The following is a 14869-nucleotide window of genomic DNA, read 5'->3' as shown; positions in this document are numbered from 1 at the left end:
TGGTGGTGTAACATGCGAGGGAATTAATTTGTCGGATTAATAAATAAATGTTCCAATATTGATTTTAGTTGCCACATCTGTGTTCAATGAATAATTGCGACCATGTTTCAGTGATATTTTTGTTTGTACAATAACCAACCATGCAGTTTAAATGAAGTTGTGGGAAACGCATGTGAGCCATCAAAATACACGTACCATTAATTAACATGCGTCAGACAAATTTTTGTTTTTTTTTTTTATAAAATATCGCTATAGTAACGTTAAATCATAAATTAGTGACTACTACCATGTACAAATGGTTCAACCGAAAACTATTAATTTTCTACTTATGTTATTACCTATATTCTTTAATAATTATTATTAAAATGTCCTATTTCTAAGACTGACTGTGTTTCTACCTATGTTTATATGTGTGTATGTATAGGTAAAATAATATTGGTATGATTGATGGATTTTCTATAAGCTTCTACTGTTTTGTAGGTACCTTCCATAAGGCAATGATTTTTAAACGTCGCTAATGCGCGCTTTAGCTATTTGCAGAAGATTGATAGTGCCACTGATGGTTTGTGAATTTCCATTTTTCATCCAACTAATGCAGTATTAAAAATCACGCAAACTAAACACTAGAACCGATTTTAAAATGAGTCATATTTATGTAGCAGGGTAAATAATACAAGTTACCCCAATCCGATTGGGCTAATCAAACAGAAATAAGTGATCCTAAAAGCATTACATTCCAAGTAATAATTCATTTACATGAAAGTACATAATACTAATGAGCAAATGGGCTACAATCTATATTCTATACAACTGGCAATTCTGTTGCCATGAAGTCAAAAAAGAAAAAGATTTCAATCGAGATTTGTTTTGCAACTTTTTGTATCACGTTCACTGCCAGATCATCTGGAAGTTGCTAAGTAACTAGAAATTACCTTCGAAAGCAGTACACGTTATTTCTATAACGAGTTCAAATGTACGATGTAGCAAAAATTTTCCAGATCAATTATGCGAATTAGACAAAATAGAAGCTTAAAATTGCACTTGCAATATCAGCAACTTCGTTACATTATACATGTACATACATAGGCCGTTAACATTAATGTTTGCGGTAACATGAAGAGAAGTTGCTAGATCGTCTAAACCGAGTGCTTTCTAAACCGCAGATTCGAACGTAATAGCGCACGTCGTCCTAGCAACCGCTTCATTTTGTACTTCACCTGACCATCATCTCTACTTCGTAACATAATCATGTCATGTGAGAATATATACCGACTGTGGTCTGAAATTACAAATTCTTGGCAAAATTTTAGTTATTATTTGTTTTGATCGTTCTACTTGGAAATTATTTCCCGACGTTTCGCCTACAACTGCGACAGGCATTTTCAGTTAGTACTACGCAACACTTAAGGCAACTAAGATCAGGAAGACCCTTGAAAATGCCTGCCTCCGTTGTAGGCAAAACGTCGGGAAATAATTTCCAAAGGCAGCAGTTGGAGACCCCAAAAACTGTAATTAAACTACTATACTTAAACGCTTACTTATAATTTAAATTGTTGTTCCTTATTGGCATACGTTTATTACAATTATTGTCTTATCTCAGACAGAATGTGCCCTGGTTAAAAACTACAGCCACGAAACTATCGGATTTTGATATTTTATGTCGTGAATACTCCAGGGAGATTTTTCAAATTCGTACTTATTCTTCTGGTATCCACGAACTCTGACTTGATACCATGTGAAAGTACAGACTATTTTACAAACTTTTCTGATTCGTAGGCATCTTCAAATATAGTTTTTAACATTCAATGAGATATATTTCTGATTAGTAGTAATTAAAGCTATTTTAAATATTGACCGGTTTTTTAGGATTCGGTATACGTTTGTTTGAGTTGGGTTTCCTTTCCATTTCCCCGAGTTCATTCATTATGCACCATTTAGTTTCAGAAGAAGGAAAGGCTTTTATAAAATCACATTTTAATTGTACCCCTCTCCGACACTTTACGAGGGTTTTTACTATGTATTTTATGCGCCCTATTCTTACCGCAGTTGTTTTAATTGTGAAGCCGTACAAAATGAAATTAATTGTAGGTACGTTTTATGTACCTCTATAGGAAAATATATACTAATGTTCTTCACTAGATAATTGACCAGAACAAAGCTATTTTAAACTCACTATATTACACAACAATTATTCTTTGCATAATTTATACAAAGTAATGCAAATGGAAATATGTATGTATAATGAAAAACAAGGTTAATATATGTAATCAGTTAATCTAATCTTAATTAATTGTTATCAAATCTTAATTAATTAAGATTTTATTAACTGAATTAATTACTTAATCAAATCTTACCTTTATGTGTAGAAACAGTGATCCTGAATTAACCGAATGAGGGAAAAACAGACGACGTATCAGTTACAACACACACACAATTAGTCAATAAAACACTAAAAAGTTATTATTTAAAACAATTATTACAGTACATAGTAAAAGCTTCTTTCCCGAAGTACGCGTCTTGTCTGTACAAACAAGTTATTTCACGTAGGCGTTTACTTAACCGCGACGGATGCCCGTGCACGAAATTGCGATAGCTACTGCACGAAGCACTGATGACGCGTACATATTGTTAAAACGGTTTTTGGCAGCTTTTGTATGATCTAAACAGTCAAAATTCACAATATAAGTTAGTTTTGATTGGATCTAAAGAATCTGAAAGCTTAATTACTGGTTTGATTAAACTACGAGACAATTGTCGCAAATCGTAGAAGGTGTTACGTCATGCCGGCTTCGTGCTGTAGCCATCGCAATTTTGTGCAAGACCGAAAAGGATTGTGCACGTCCTTTCACATTTGTTTGTTGAGTTATTTTTAGAAGGTTTACTTCATTTCTGTTTTAAATAACAAATGTGATTGTGTGTTAGTGATAATTACGGAAAATAATTAACTTTTACTATCTCGTTAACAAAAAGTATTACGTCGAAGTGAATTACTCTCCTGCAAATAAAGGTAAGATTTATGTTTATTTAAAAAAACATTTTGTACTAGGTTTCAAAAGAAGAAGAGAAGAAGAACATAATATAAATTGATCGTGGCAAATATAACAAAAAAATGATTGTCATATAACTAAACTGTAGTACAACAAATCTAATAACATTATAATTGTTATTTGTATTAATAATACATTTTTGTAATTTTATATTTTTACTTTCCGGTTAAATTTAGGATTAGTTTTTCTACCATAACTAACAACAAGGCGGCACAGAGGGTAGAATACTGTTAATTAATATTCATTATTTCCTGCTGAAATATATTGAAAGCAAACCAATTTGAGCTTATTTAGTTAGCATATTGTTCTGAATTAACAATATTCTAACGTTCTCCCCTCCGATTGGTGTTCAGGATCATACATAATAAAAAAAAATTCATTATATAATTAAACTTTGTATGTTTTAAAACTAAACGTTTTAGTTAGATAATTTAAATAGAGTAACTGAACTAAGGGAAGGAATTACTGCTGTAATATTTTATAAATCTTCGAACCCTTCTCGTGATTGACCCCACATTTCTGACCATTATTCAAAGATCGGTTCATACCCTTGTTAACTATAAAAAGGGTTCATGGGTCCTTAGGTGGTTAAGTTTGATAGTCAGTAGTTGACGGTGAATATGTACGGTTTCGGAAAAGTTTTTTGGGTGTAGAAATAGACAAATATTCGGGCTACGTTGACTTGATAACAGCTTATTGCGAATTCCAGCCGTCACACGTATTTGTTTTGAGCGAGAAACCACGGCAAACGCGCCAACTGTGTAAATGTCACGTTGCTAGGGTGGAAAAAGATTAGCTGCCCTGTAACCGACAGGCCAAAGAATATACGGATAGCATGGCATCAGGAGGATCTCCATGACTATTGCAACTGTTATATCAAATTGCGCGTTTGTCATCTGCTTATAACTAGGCAATACAGTTCTCAATATTCATTTCCGTTTCCTACTGACGGACTACGGCCATTCAAAAATGAATTTGTAAATACTATATACGGCGTTTATGCCTTTTGTTCATCTTCATCTTCATCTTCTGAAAAGAGCAGCTTAAAAAAGGATTTTCGGGAAACCGTTTTAGAGAGAAACAAAGTTTAATTATCGTCGTTTTAAGATCCTCAGTTAATGAGACTTCAAGCTAGACCCCCATAGTAGATTGCCATTTTCCTAAACTAAAGGCTATTTATAAGAAATGAAAACGACCGAATAAAGTGATCCGAAAGAATTGAGAAGCAGCAAATTCTAGCATCATAAAACACAACTAAGTCTTGGTCAATACCTCAGGAAAAGGAAGGCTTTTTCAGGAAGTAATTCCATTAAATGAAGTCATCATGCTTAAAGGCAACAAAAAGGAATCAAATCCAAACTGAATGGGTTTCCTTTACGTATTCAATACTTAAACGAATGTTGGTTTCTTGATACGTAGTAAAATGTCTGATTAATTAAGTTTTTCTATATTTTAATATTATTTACATTCAGAAACACGAGATCAAGATCTTGAAGCAAGACGTAACAATAAATACAGACAATATCAAAAACACGCACATCAAGAATAATACGACAATAGGATAAGTTCCGAATTTTCATTGGTTTTTGATAATGCCCATATTTTCTAAGACATTCTATTGTCTCATCTTGCGACAGTCCTAATATTTGATACCGAGTTATCTCAAACATTTATTAAAGCTAATTTTTTAATACCCTGTACTATAACAGCACGTAAACCTCAAGGTGCTGGTCCTTCGAACTTATCGGTCTTTTTAGGGCGGATAAGTTCTGATTTCTTTCTTATAATGATAGTAGTACTCCTACAATTGCATTTCTATTTAAGTAGGTAAGCATTCATTTTCTGTTCTTGAAAAAACTGATGAAAGAATACATTATGCAGAAGTGCGGTCTTCCCTATTTTTTATCGGGCGTCATCTTGTTGCAAAAAGGCTTGCGTATGTCGTGTAAAAAGGCCGGGATTGCTGGAATCATTTTAATATACGCGTCAGGAATCCATTATACTCTGGACGTTCTTCTATGAAAGGGCTGTTTGGAATAATGTATACAATTACCTTATGCTCCCTATTTAATATGAAATTCGAAGCGATTGTTGTCCTGTCCCTCTCAAAATAAGCCAATGTTCAATTATGATTTTTATTTAAAATATCTTTTTGATCTTCAGTCACAACTTCATTATTTCTGATAAAAATCCAACAACACAACTCAAAAAATGAAAGTATCTAACAATTTGCCGAAAACTCTTGATGAAACATTTTATAAATATAAAATTGAATAATATACACTTAAAGATGTTTCACTGATTTATTAAAACTCGATGTATATTTCGCCTTCTTAGGACATCTTCAGGAGTACGTGTTCTTAATTATACTCGTCCTAAGGAAACGAAGTGTACATCGAATTTTAATAAATGAGTGAAACAAGTACATTTCATTCTATTTTATATCCAAAAAATGAAATGTGGTTAGCAAGGATACATTGAAAAATTACAAAAATTAGATAATGTGTAGGATTTCAAATTCTGCGTTAATATAATCGATTCGTATACAGAAGAATATAGGTATGTAGTAAAATCGTCTTCCTAAATAATAATTGTAGCCTTTTAGGGTGTCTTAAACCAAACAAAATACCTACTTAAAATAAAATTACCGTGCCCTAAAAAAATAGCATCTTAGGATGTTTTATTATCGTCTTACAGTAAGCCGTAAAACAGTATAATGAGTGGAGGCAGTGTCTTCTCGTGTTAACGGAAACCCAAGAACATGTTTACGTCTTTTTAACAAGACCCGGCATCTCGCATGACACATTACGTTAGTCTAGACTTTACGGCCACGGTTGTTAGCAAGAAGCTTTGGCGTTCAACCCCATCAAGGGTGATATTTTCCGTAGAAGGAGTGACATTTGCATGGAAATCGGTAGGAGCGTTTAAACTTGGTGGAAAGTGATGCTCATGGTAGCATGTTGATGGGATCGACTATACGAGAAACGTAGAGACAGCACAAAAGTTTAACGGCTATCGAACAAGGCGAGGGTGACTCGGGCTCTAAACACGCCGAAATAAGCTACTATTCTCATGAATATTCAAGTCCACGTCCTGGCCTAGTGAGCTGCAGAGCACATTAGCAATGTCAGCAGTTGAGCAAAATCATGCAAAATGCGATTCAAATTGTTCGGTCAGATTTTCGAACCTCAGTGTAATAGTTTACCAGTAATTGGTCGTGATTAACGCAGATAATTTCATCCATGGGGATGAAAAGGAACTTAAATCCTTAGACTTTCGTCTTCTCACTTTCTCGTAACAACACTTACCACCTCCTAAAATGTTTGAAAACGCGCATAAAATAATTATCTAACATAATAGTACGAGAACTTTTTAACTACCTCGCCGTGATTTATGAAGAAATTAAAAATTCATAAACTTTCGTCTCGTCGAAAGTTACATTCATTTCGCTAACGCGTTGCTGCCTAATCTACTAAATGAACCCGCTAATTATGACAACATCTCAACAGTGACTCTTTCTGTACATTTTTCATTAAACATTTATGTTTTATCAATTTTTCAACTACGTTTTTTTTTAAAGGATATATATCCTCGTTATACACATTAAATATAGGCACGTTTGCTAGATTTTCTGATAAACAACCCGAAAAGAAGAGCGTTAATAAAAGGATCAATTCGAATGCAAATATAATTTTCGGTGTGACCTAATTTTCGTGAACCCTCTTTAAGAAGGAAAAGCGAAAGTAGTGTTTCTTTCCATGTGCATACACTCTCGGTGCTGAAATAAACCCTCCAAGTCCGTTATACTTGAAGGCGATTTGTGTATATAATGGTATTTTTCTCATGCCGGACATAAGTGCATTGGATGACATGGAAGCACAAACAAAAGGAAGAAGTACAACATTCAAGGGCGTCAAATAGGTTTACGTGACGTCTGAGGGAGGGCGCTTCACCCTTATACACAACTGGGGCAATCGATAGAATCTCCCGCGGTGCAATTGAAGCGGCGCTATGGCATGTACAAGTCCCGCTGGCGAATGTAAATTTCTCTAAAAAATTGTGCTGGTACAAAATTGAGTCCGTAGGGCCAAAGTGTGGACTGAAAGGTTGAAAAGGTGATTGGTTGGTTAGTGGCGTACGCGGAAGAGATGGACTACGTCGACCGCATCGGTGAGTGAAAGAGCCGCTTACATATAGGTATATTGATCACGTGCCCGCTTTATTTCTTCCTGTCATTGAGTTTTATTATGGTCAAAATGTTGCTATCGCTTCGGGAATCGGAAATAATCTCGTTTGGCTCGAATCGAAGATGCTGGTAATCAGCCAAGTAGTTCATAATATGTTCGCGCTTTGCACGCGAGAAGTTGAGTTCTCCTTAACTTTTGCGTTGCTGCTGTTTAGTTTCCATCACTCCCTTCTTGTATTAAGATTTATTGTTGTTTGAACTTTAACATAAGGCGATAAAACTTTGAAACGGCGATTTATCGTCTAATGAGCCCTATTATCCGAACATAAAGTAATACTATCGAGAACAGCTACATTGTACCTATTTACTGATTGTACATATGAATATTATATTATTAAACTGCTTGGATTAACAAATAAACAAATTTTAATGGTAATTGCTGTTAAATATTATTTATTAGCCCAAGACGACGTTTCGCTTGTATTTAGCAGAAGCCTTTTCGAGTCAAATTAACTTTTAGTTAGTGTGATGTTATAGCACTTGACGAGTTCAGTTCCCACGATCTAAACGGTAATTTGACTTAAAAAGGCTTCTGCCAAGTAGAAGCGAAACGTCGCCTTGGACTAATAAACAGTATTTAACAGTAATTACCATTAAAATTTATTTATCCTACATTAACAAATAGATTACTCATGGATCCAATATTGAAGACAATACGGAATCTACTCTACGTATCATTGGTATACTGCTTATTAAAACGCAGATGAAAACCGTAACGTTATATTGCTAAATTTTTTGCGTACGAGGGCGCACATGTAAACAAAAACACGTAAATCACAAAGGACGAAACGAGAAAGAACGGATGCAGGACCCTGTTCGCAGCAGAGCGTTTTTTCTCTTTTGTTTAATTGTACATTCGGCGTTGTCAACAGACGCCGTTGACTTCTGGCGTCACTGTGATGGACGCAGAATGTAAACGTGTTTAGCAGTTTGATTGAAACCCTGTGGGGTGTCTTTTAAAGAATGAAGGCGCCTTTTTTGCTGGTGACATAAAAACATGCACGGATCTACCATACCGCGACGAAAGGTCCAGACTACTTTTAAAATGAATCAGAGGAATCAGTGAGTCTGGCAATTTCAAAATTTGTCCTGATGGTGTAGATGCTGACTCAAATGCATTCTCTTTATAATAACATAAATCTACAATTTCTGTTTTCTGTTATCTGTAGAAATACTGAGAAATTCTGATTTCCCGCTGTCATTAACATTTTGCTTGTGAGTGGTTTACGTCGCAGTCAGTATTTCACTGGGATGTTTGGAGCAATGCAAAGGTGAATAAAATATAAAGGACCGAAGCCTATGCAAATAATTATTTGTTTATTAAACACAACTGTTTACTGCCCGTTCCTCTTTAGTTAAGGACCCCGGAACAGTAGGCACTATTATGAATTGTTTAGTACTCGGGTAGACACCAAAAGAAGAACATCTTGTTTTATTTACTCGGCAAGAAATTTAGTACGCCCTCGGTTACTGCGCTCATACAAAATTAATTGATAAAGTCTGCCCCAGCTTCATTAATTAGGTCCATTCCGAATCTACAAAAGCGGCATTAATTTTTAACTATTTTAGTTGCTCTCGCTTCTTGCTTCCATTGTGCAATTTACATCCAATGAAGATTGTTTAAACGGAATTCGGTTAGTTAGTTATAACGCAGACTAAAAAATTCTAAATGTTACACACCTGTAATTTTGAGGTTGAATGGAAAAGGTAAGAATTAAAGCTTTTGGTGTTTATTGAATTACAATTCATTGGTTGTTTAGAATCGGCATCACAAGAACGACAATCTGATGAAGAAGAAGACCGTAATAATTTTTATATTTAGCTATTATTATCTTTTTCATTACAAAAGGTCCAAATTCCTTAGCAGTTCGTTTGAATAAATGTAATTAGGGATACCGACAGGTAACAATAATGGATAAACATTTTGGTTTGACTCGATTTGACATTTTGAACACGATCAATGACGTGAAACTTTAATGAACAAACGCCTTTCGTCAGGATCGATCGTTCATTAGTAGCATTGAAAGCTTGGGAAGGACAGTAAGTTTAATTGTTCTATTACGTTACAAATAAAAGTAATTGCGTCAGAAGATTTTCAATTAAAGAAACTTACTGCGCTTGGCACTTCAAATTGGATGACTATTACATCAATTAAACGAGGCACTGTAAAATACGTAATAGTACCAACGCTGGTTTTTAACCGATTTTAAAGTTGATATGCTCTGTCTAGATATTCTTACGCTATACGTATTCAAGAGACAGAATGCATTTAAAAATAGAATGACTAACAACTAATAACCCCTTTAATAGATATATTTTATATATATTATTATTAAATTGAAAATAAAATACGGTGAAAAATTAACCCACCAGCCACCCATTACCACAATCTCAGGCTTTTCATATATGTACTTTGTCGCTCATGTGCCTACTTACTACGATAATGTAAAATGGCAACGGGCTAATAAAGTCATAATTGCATTATTAACGAATTCTTAGACTAACCTGTAATTAACAAGGGAATACTCAGTCACTTGAAAGAATTGGGCTCGAACGATGTAGTTAGTAGGGTGTTGGAAGGGTCCTAATAATGTGACTGATGGCTAATAACTATTTCAAGCGGAATCGATGAAATGCACTTGTGTATCATAATGATGTACATCTAAACTTCTCGAAACGCTTTATGTTTGTGTTAGAATTAATTTACAAATCCTTGGGAACAAATAATGGCGTATCAAAAGTTTGTGATAGGTACCTATACAAAAACAAAAGAAAATGAAATTTCTCTTGAAATCCATTATTGCCAGATATTAAAGTACAGACTGAGTGCATTTCAGTCATCCCCATTACGACGATACGATACGGTACCACAGCAAGCAGCAAGCGTATACAAAAGCAAGATAATTGTTAGTGGGCCTGGAGCTGTTGCCTGGAGACGCGACTTATAAGCAGCGGAGTTCGTCATATTAACCCCTCGAATCGCTGGCTCGAAAAATATTACAGATGAAAGCATTACGTACTACATATTTTTTGTGCTGTTTATACCTGAATAAGCAGACAAATTGCAGGAAGGAGACTTAAAACGTGCGATTTAAGGGTGCGGCTGGATTTATTTTCGACGAACTCCGTCTGCGATCTCGCGAAGCTCTAACGCCGACAAGACAAACAAATCTTTCTTTTAGCTTATTTGGAATTTTAATTTAATATTGTCTTCTTTGTTTCGCCTGAAATCTGTATCGCCACAATCAAAACATGTATTTAAAGCAACTGTTTTTCGTTGGGTTTAAAATAAACCCTAATACCTACTACCCACATCATCATCATAAGGTCGTCAGTCCTAAGACTGGTTGAACACGCACCTGCACTCTACACCCCACAAACTTAACCATTTGTGGGCATTAATCTAATGTAGGTCTACCCTTAACTCCTCTTGGTGCTTCCAATATGTCTCTGATCAGCCCCCCTATATGAAAATAATTAAAAAGTATTTGCATACTTTTCCACTTTAAACTATTTCCGAACGTTTAATAAAGAGTAAAGGCTATAAAGGTAAGTTATGTGCTGAAAAGATTGACTGCCGTGATGGGTAGGTACTCTGAAGTGTTCAATCGATGCGAAGCGGCAGATTTTATTCAAACAAATAGTTCTGGAATGACATTAGTTTTTGCATCCATCCAGCTATAACGTCTGCCGTGAATTCCCACCGGCCACGAACACAAATACATTGACGAAGCTCGAACGAATCCAAACGGCTGCAGAAAGCTGCAGAAAGACAATCTCGAGGATTGTATTGATTGGCAAGCCGCAGTGGGGAAGCACAGATTCGGCCCGATAAACATTCATTACCTGCTTCTGTGCTTGCTTCTCTCTTCTTCTCTTCCATCTCGGACGTTCCAGCCTCACGCGCTCACTAAATTTAACTCCGCTCAATTTAGATTAGAGCCGCTGTCCGAAACAATGCTTTTGTTAGTATACCTCACACTCGACACCTTTTGAATTAAGACAGCATGTCCATCAACGAACGACTCGGGCGAGGAAAGCAATAATTGAGAGAAACATTTTCAGCCGTCGGTCGAGTGCCTTTCAGAACTAAATTAAAGCTCTAACTAGGTATCATTCGAAAGGATTGCCCCCTCGGAAATTTTTGACCATTAGCACGTAATCCCGCAGAAATTGGACTAAACAACGGTTCATAACTATAGCAATCGAAAGGTACTCATCGTTAATCGAAAGGGAGAACTGATAGTCAGATGTGTTATTAGAAAAAACTCTTCTCTGACGTTTTAGGACACTCTTTCCATCTAAAATTATGCAATCATTTTTTGTAAGGTTCTGTGATTAAAACAAAAAATACTTGATGTCGTACTATATTTTTGCCAAATTTTTAAAACTATTCTAAACCAACCATGTGCATGATATCAATGCATCGCCTAGTGGTAAACAGTCGAGTTTTGCGATCATTTTATGTTGCAAGACCCCTGGTTTTGTGGTTTCAATTCAATTTAAATGTACGTATTATTTATATGTAGTAATTGACAAATAATTTAGTTGGCATTCCATTTTAAAACCTCAAAAAATATCGGTAGGTTCTTTTATTTAGACAAAGATAAAAAAACATTTATTTACAATTGATAATCTTTTCAGAATACGTCCTAAGTAGTGGAAGCCCTAGAACAGCGGGCTATCCTGCCAGATCTCCAATGTCTTCTAATGTTAATTCACAGCATAGGTAAGTGTTAGTATATAAATTGACAAAAGTTCCTGTTAATACGTGCATCCAAATTATGTCTACTTGTCTTTGAAGTTAATGTTGTCATTTTTTACTTAAAAGAAGCAGTACGCTCGGGGCCAGTATTAAAAAAGTTAGAAAGGTAGTTTACTTTCTTAAAGATTCTCTATTTAGTAACAATGCATAAAACTGTTTCATAAAATAATCATCTTTTAAATGTCTCCCTTAAACCGCTTCTATCGTGCGAAAATGGGTTACTTTCTTGAACGACCTTTGTTCAAACGAAACTTTCTTCATCGAAATATGTTATTACTTACATTACTTTCGAGTGGCAGCGATATATGGTCCTCTATCAGATAATGTTTACAAAAGTTCATTTCACTAAAAGCTCCTGAACAACTTCCTTTTCAGTCCACGTGCGAAACCACTATAACCACATAGATTGCTTCTCCCGGAAAGCATGTACAAAGGTATCGACCGCATCCTATGCTTTCAAACTGAAGCGTTTCCTTTCATTCATTCCCATTGTTTTCCTAATACATGCGTTCTTGGCAATCTCACCTTCGTAAAATGTAAGAGCTATTAATAATTTTGTCTAAGTATATCTTCATTGACTTCTAAAACTATGAAAACCAATAAATTAATGACGAAAATATGCACTTGACGTTAAATTTTCATATCCATCACTTTTAAGCAGTTATTTTTGTATCGAAATTGTATAAGTAACTGGAATACCTAGCGTGATTATCATGAGTACATATACTTACAACAAATATTTATATTATTCAATCGAGTTGTTTTTACAAAAGAAAGTTCCCATTTTTTGTTTTCTTAAACTCAGTTACACCCCACTTGTTCTCGAAGCAGAAATTATTTGTTACGAGATGCAGATAAAGGTATCTTTGTTGATGAATATTTATGAGCAGCGTTCGCAATTTGCGTGTATATTTTAGAACAGCAAGCAGATTGCAACATTAATGAGAAGTTTTAATTTTCAACGTGCTGAATTTTTGTGGTTTATTAATAACAGTAAGTGCTTCCTTTTAATTTTTCGTGTTCCCTACCTACCTTCCTTATTAATTTCATAATCCTACCGAATTTTCAGTAAACAGTAAATTTTATAACAATACAGGGTAATATGCAATACACCTCAGCATTGACCAGTGTCTCATGGCCAAAACATTGGTCACTTGTTAATTTGCTATCGACTCACGATTACTCAATTTTTTTTATTCAATTTGCCATAGCGTAAAAGCTGATGTTGGTATAGGATATATATTATATGTACATATGAACGTGACGTTTTAGAAATCGGGAAGCATTCTTGTCGATAACGATAGAGCAGAGATTTGTACGTAGTAAGCGCCATTAGTTATACGCGGCACCTCTCGAAGAAAAATGAAAATTTCATTCCGATGCATATCCGGTTTTCCACGGTCTGACGCTAAAGCTTTTCCGATAATTGCGCAAATGAAAATGGAAGCGGCACATGACCATCGCTCTAAAACAAAATGACCGCCGTGCGTGCTCTGTTGCAGTAAAAGGACTAAAACATGGCCGATGCAACGCCGACGGTCCTTATTCATTAGGCGCCTATTTATAATCTATTGTACAATACCTTCTAGTTTGCATGTTTTGCATTCGATTCGAAACAAAACTTAGTATTGCAGACGAATACGTGTGGGTATGTAAAATACGGAAACTGGTTTTCTGTTGGTTTTTTGAAGCGGTTATTAAAACGCTAATGAGGTAATCGATTGCATTCTTACCAACATTTGTTCAAAATAGTACATGTAGTTCTGTGTTTCTTGAATTCTGTTCCGTTTAATTTTTACATCCTTATTGCCCTTCGTACGTTACAAAATAGACACAGTTACAGTTCAAGACAATTAAATTTTATGCGGAGCTGATTTAGTAAAAGAAGCTTTCAGGAAAATCACAAGGCAGCGCTTGTATAAGAAAGAAATTGATTGAAGCCAAGCGCCCGGTTGTGACAGGGTTCATCTTTCCATTAATATACCGAACCTACTAATAATGCCATCAATCTCTAGTCACCATAAATGTACCTACACATACAGAGGCAGGCAACAACATACAATCACGAGTGTTGACTAATTAAAAGGTTTTGTGTAGGGACTCTTCGGTCCCCTTTAATTTTGCCCGTTCGGTATTCACTCCATGCACAACACAAAGTCACACAGTTAATTTGTTTTTCTTGCAAGAGACCGAAGGGAAAGGCCTTTTCCCTTTTACGTAAGCTTCAAAGGCACCGAAACCATAAAGGTGGTGGCGGTAGGGGTTAAATTTATCAACTTATATTCACATTAAAACCTTGAAATTGTGGAAACTTCAACAAAGCCCTGTTGTCGACTTTCTCCTCCTTCTATTTACATAACAAAAATATACCAGCCATTTTAACTAAAACTTTTGCCATTAAACGACAAAATAAGTCGTTTTTATGATTTGCTATGTGGGTTTGTTTCAACCTTTGATTGAATGTAACTTCTGCCACTAGGTAACAGTATTTCGTTTAGCTTTTGTAATTAAAAGTTTTAGTTGAAATTTATATCTCAAAATGATTTCGCCAAAGAATTTCTACTAATAAATAATGGAATAATTTAAGCGGAAAATAAAAGTACTTGTAAGGAACATTTTCTAATATGCCATCAATCGGTTTACGTTAATATCTAACAGAAAACATTTCTATTCTCAGTTGACTCTAAAATAAGTAAAACAATACCAAGAAACTATTTAAAATGTATAATAACTTTCATTGTTTATAGGGTGTCTATGTTTAAATAATTTTATAACCTTTTCGCAAAACATCAGACAAAAGCTTCACCCTTC

The 14869-nt window shown here is 35.1% G+C and overlaps 1 protein-coding gene across 1 annotated transcript in view; it reads left to right on the top strand.

Moving 5' to 3' along the window:
* Nucleotides 1-12026, top strand: part of LOC108743390 — a 57669-nt gene extending 45643 nt beyond the window's left edge. Inside the window, exon 6 of the mRNA XM_018478955.1 lies at nucleotides 11938-12026. Within this exon, the coding sequence (XP_018334457.1) occupies nucleotides 11938-12026 (89 nt within the window). The remainder of the gene's footprint in view (nucleotides 1-11937) is intronic.
* Nucleotides 12027-14869: the final 2843 nt, after the last annotated feature.

This window comes from Agrilus planipennis, unplaced genomic scaffold (assembly GCF_000699045.2).
Source record: "Agrilus planipennis isolate EAB-ADULT unplaced genomic scaffold, Apla_2.0 scaffold421, whole genome shotgun sequence".
Taxonomy (NCBI): Eukaryota; Metazoa; Arthropoda; class Insecta; order Coleoptera; family Buprestidae; genus Agrilus; species Agrilus planipennis.
Note: the sequence above shows the minus strand (reverse complement) of the source record. Positions and strands in the feature narration are given on the sequence as shown.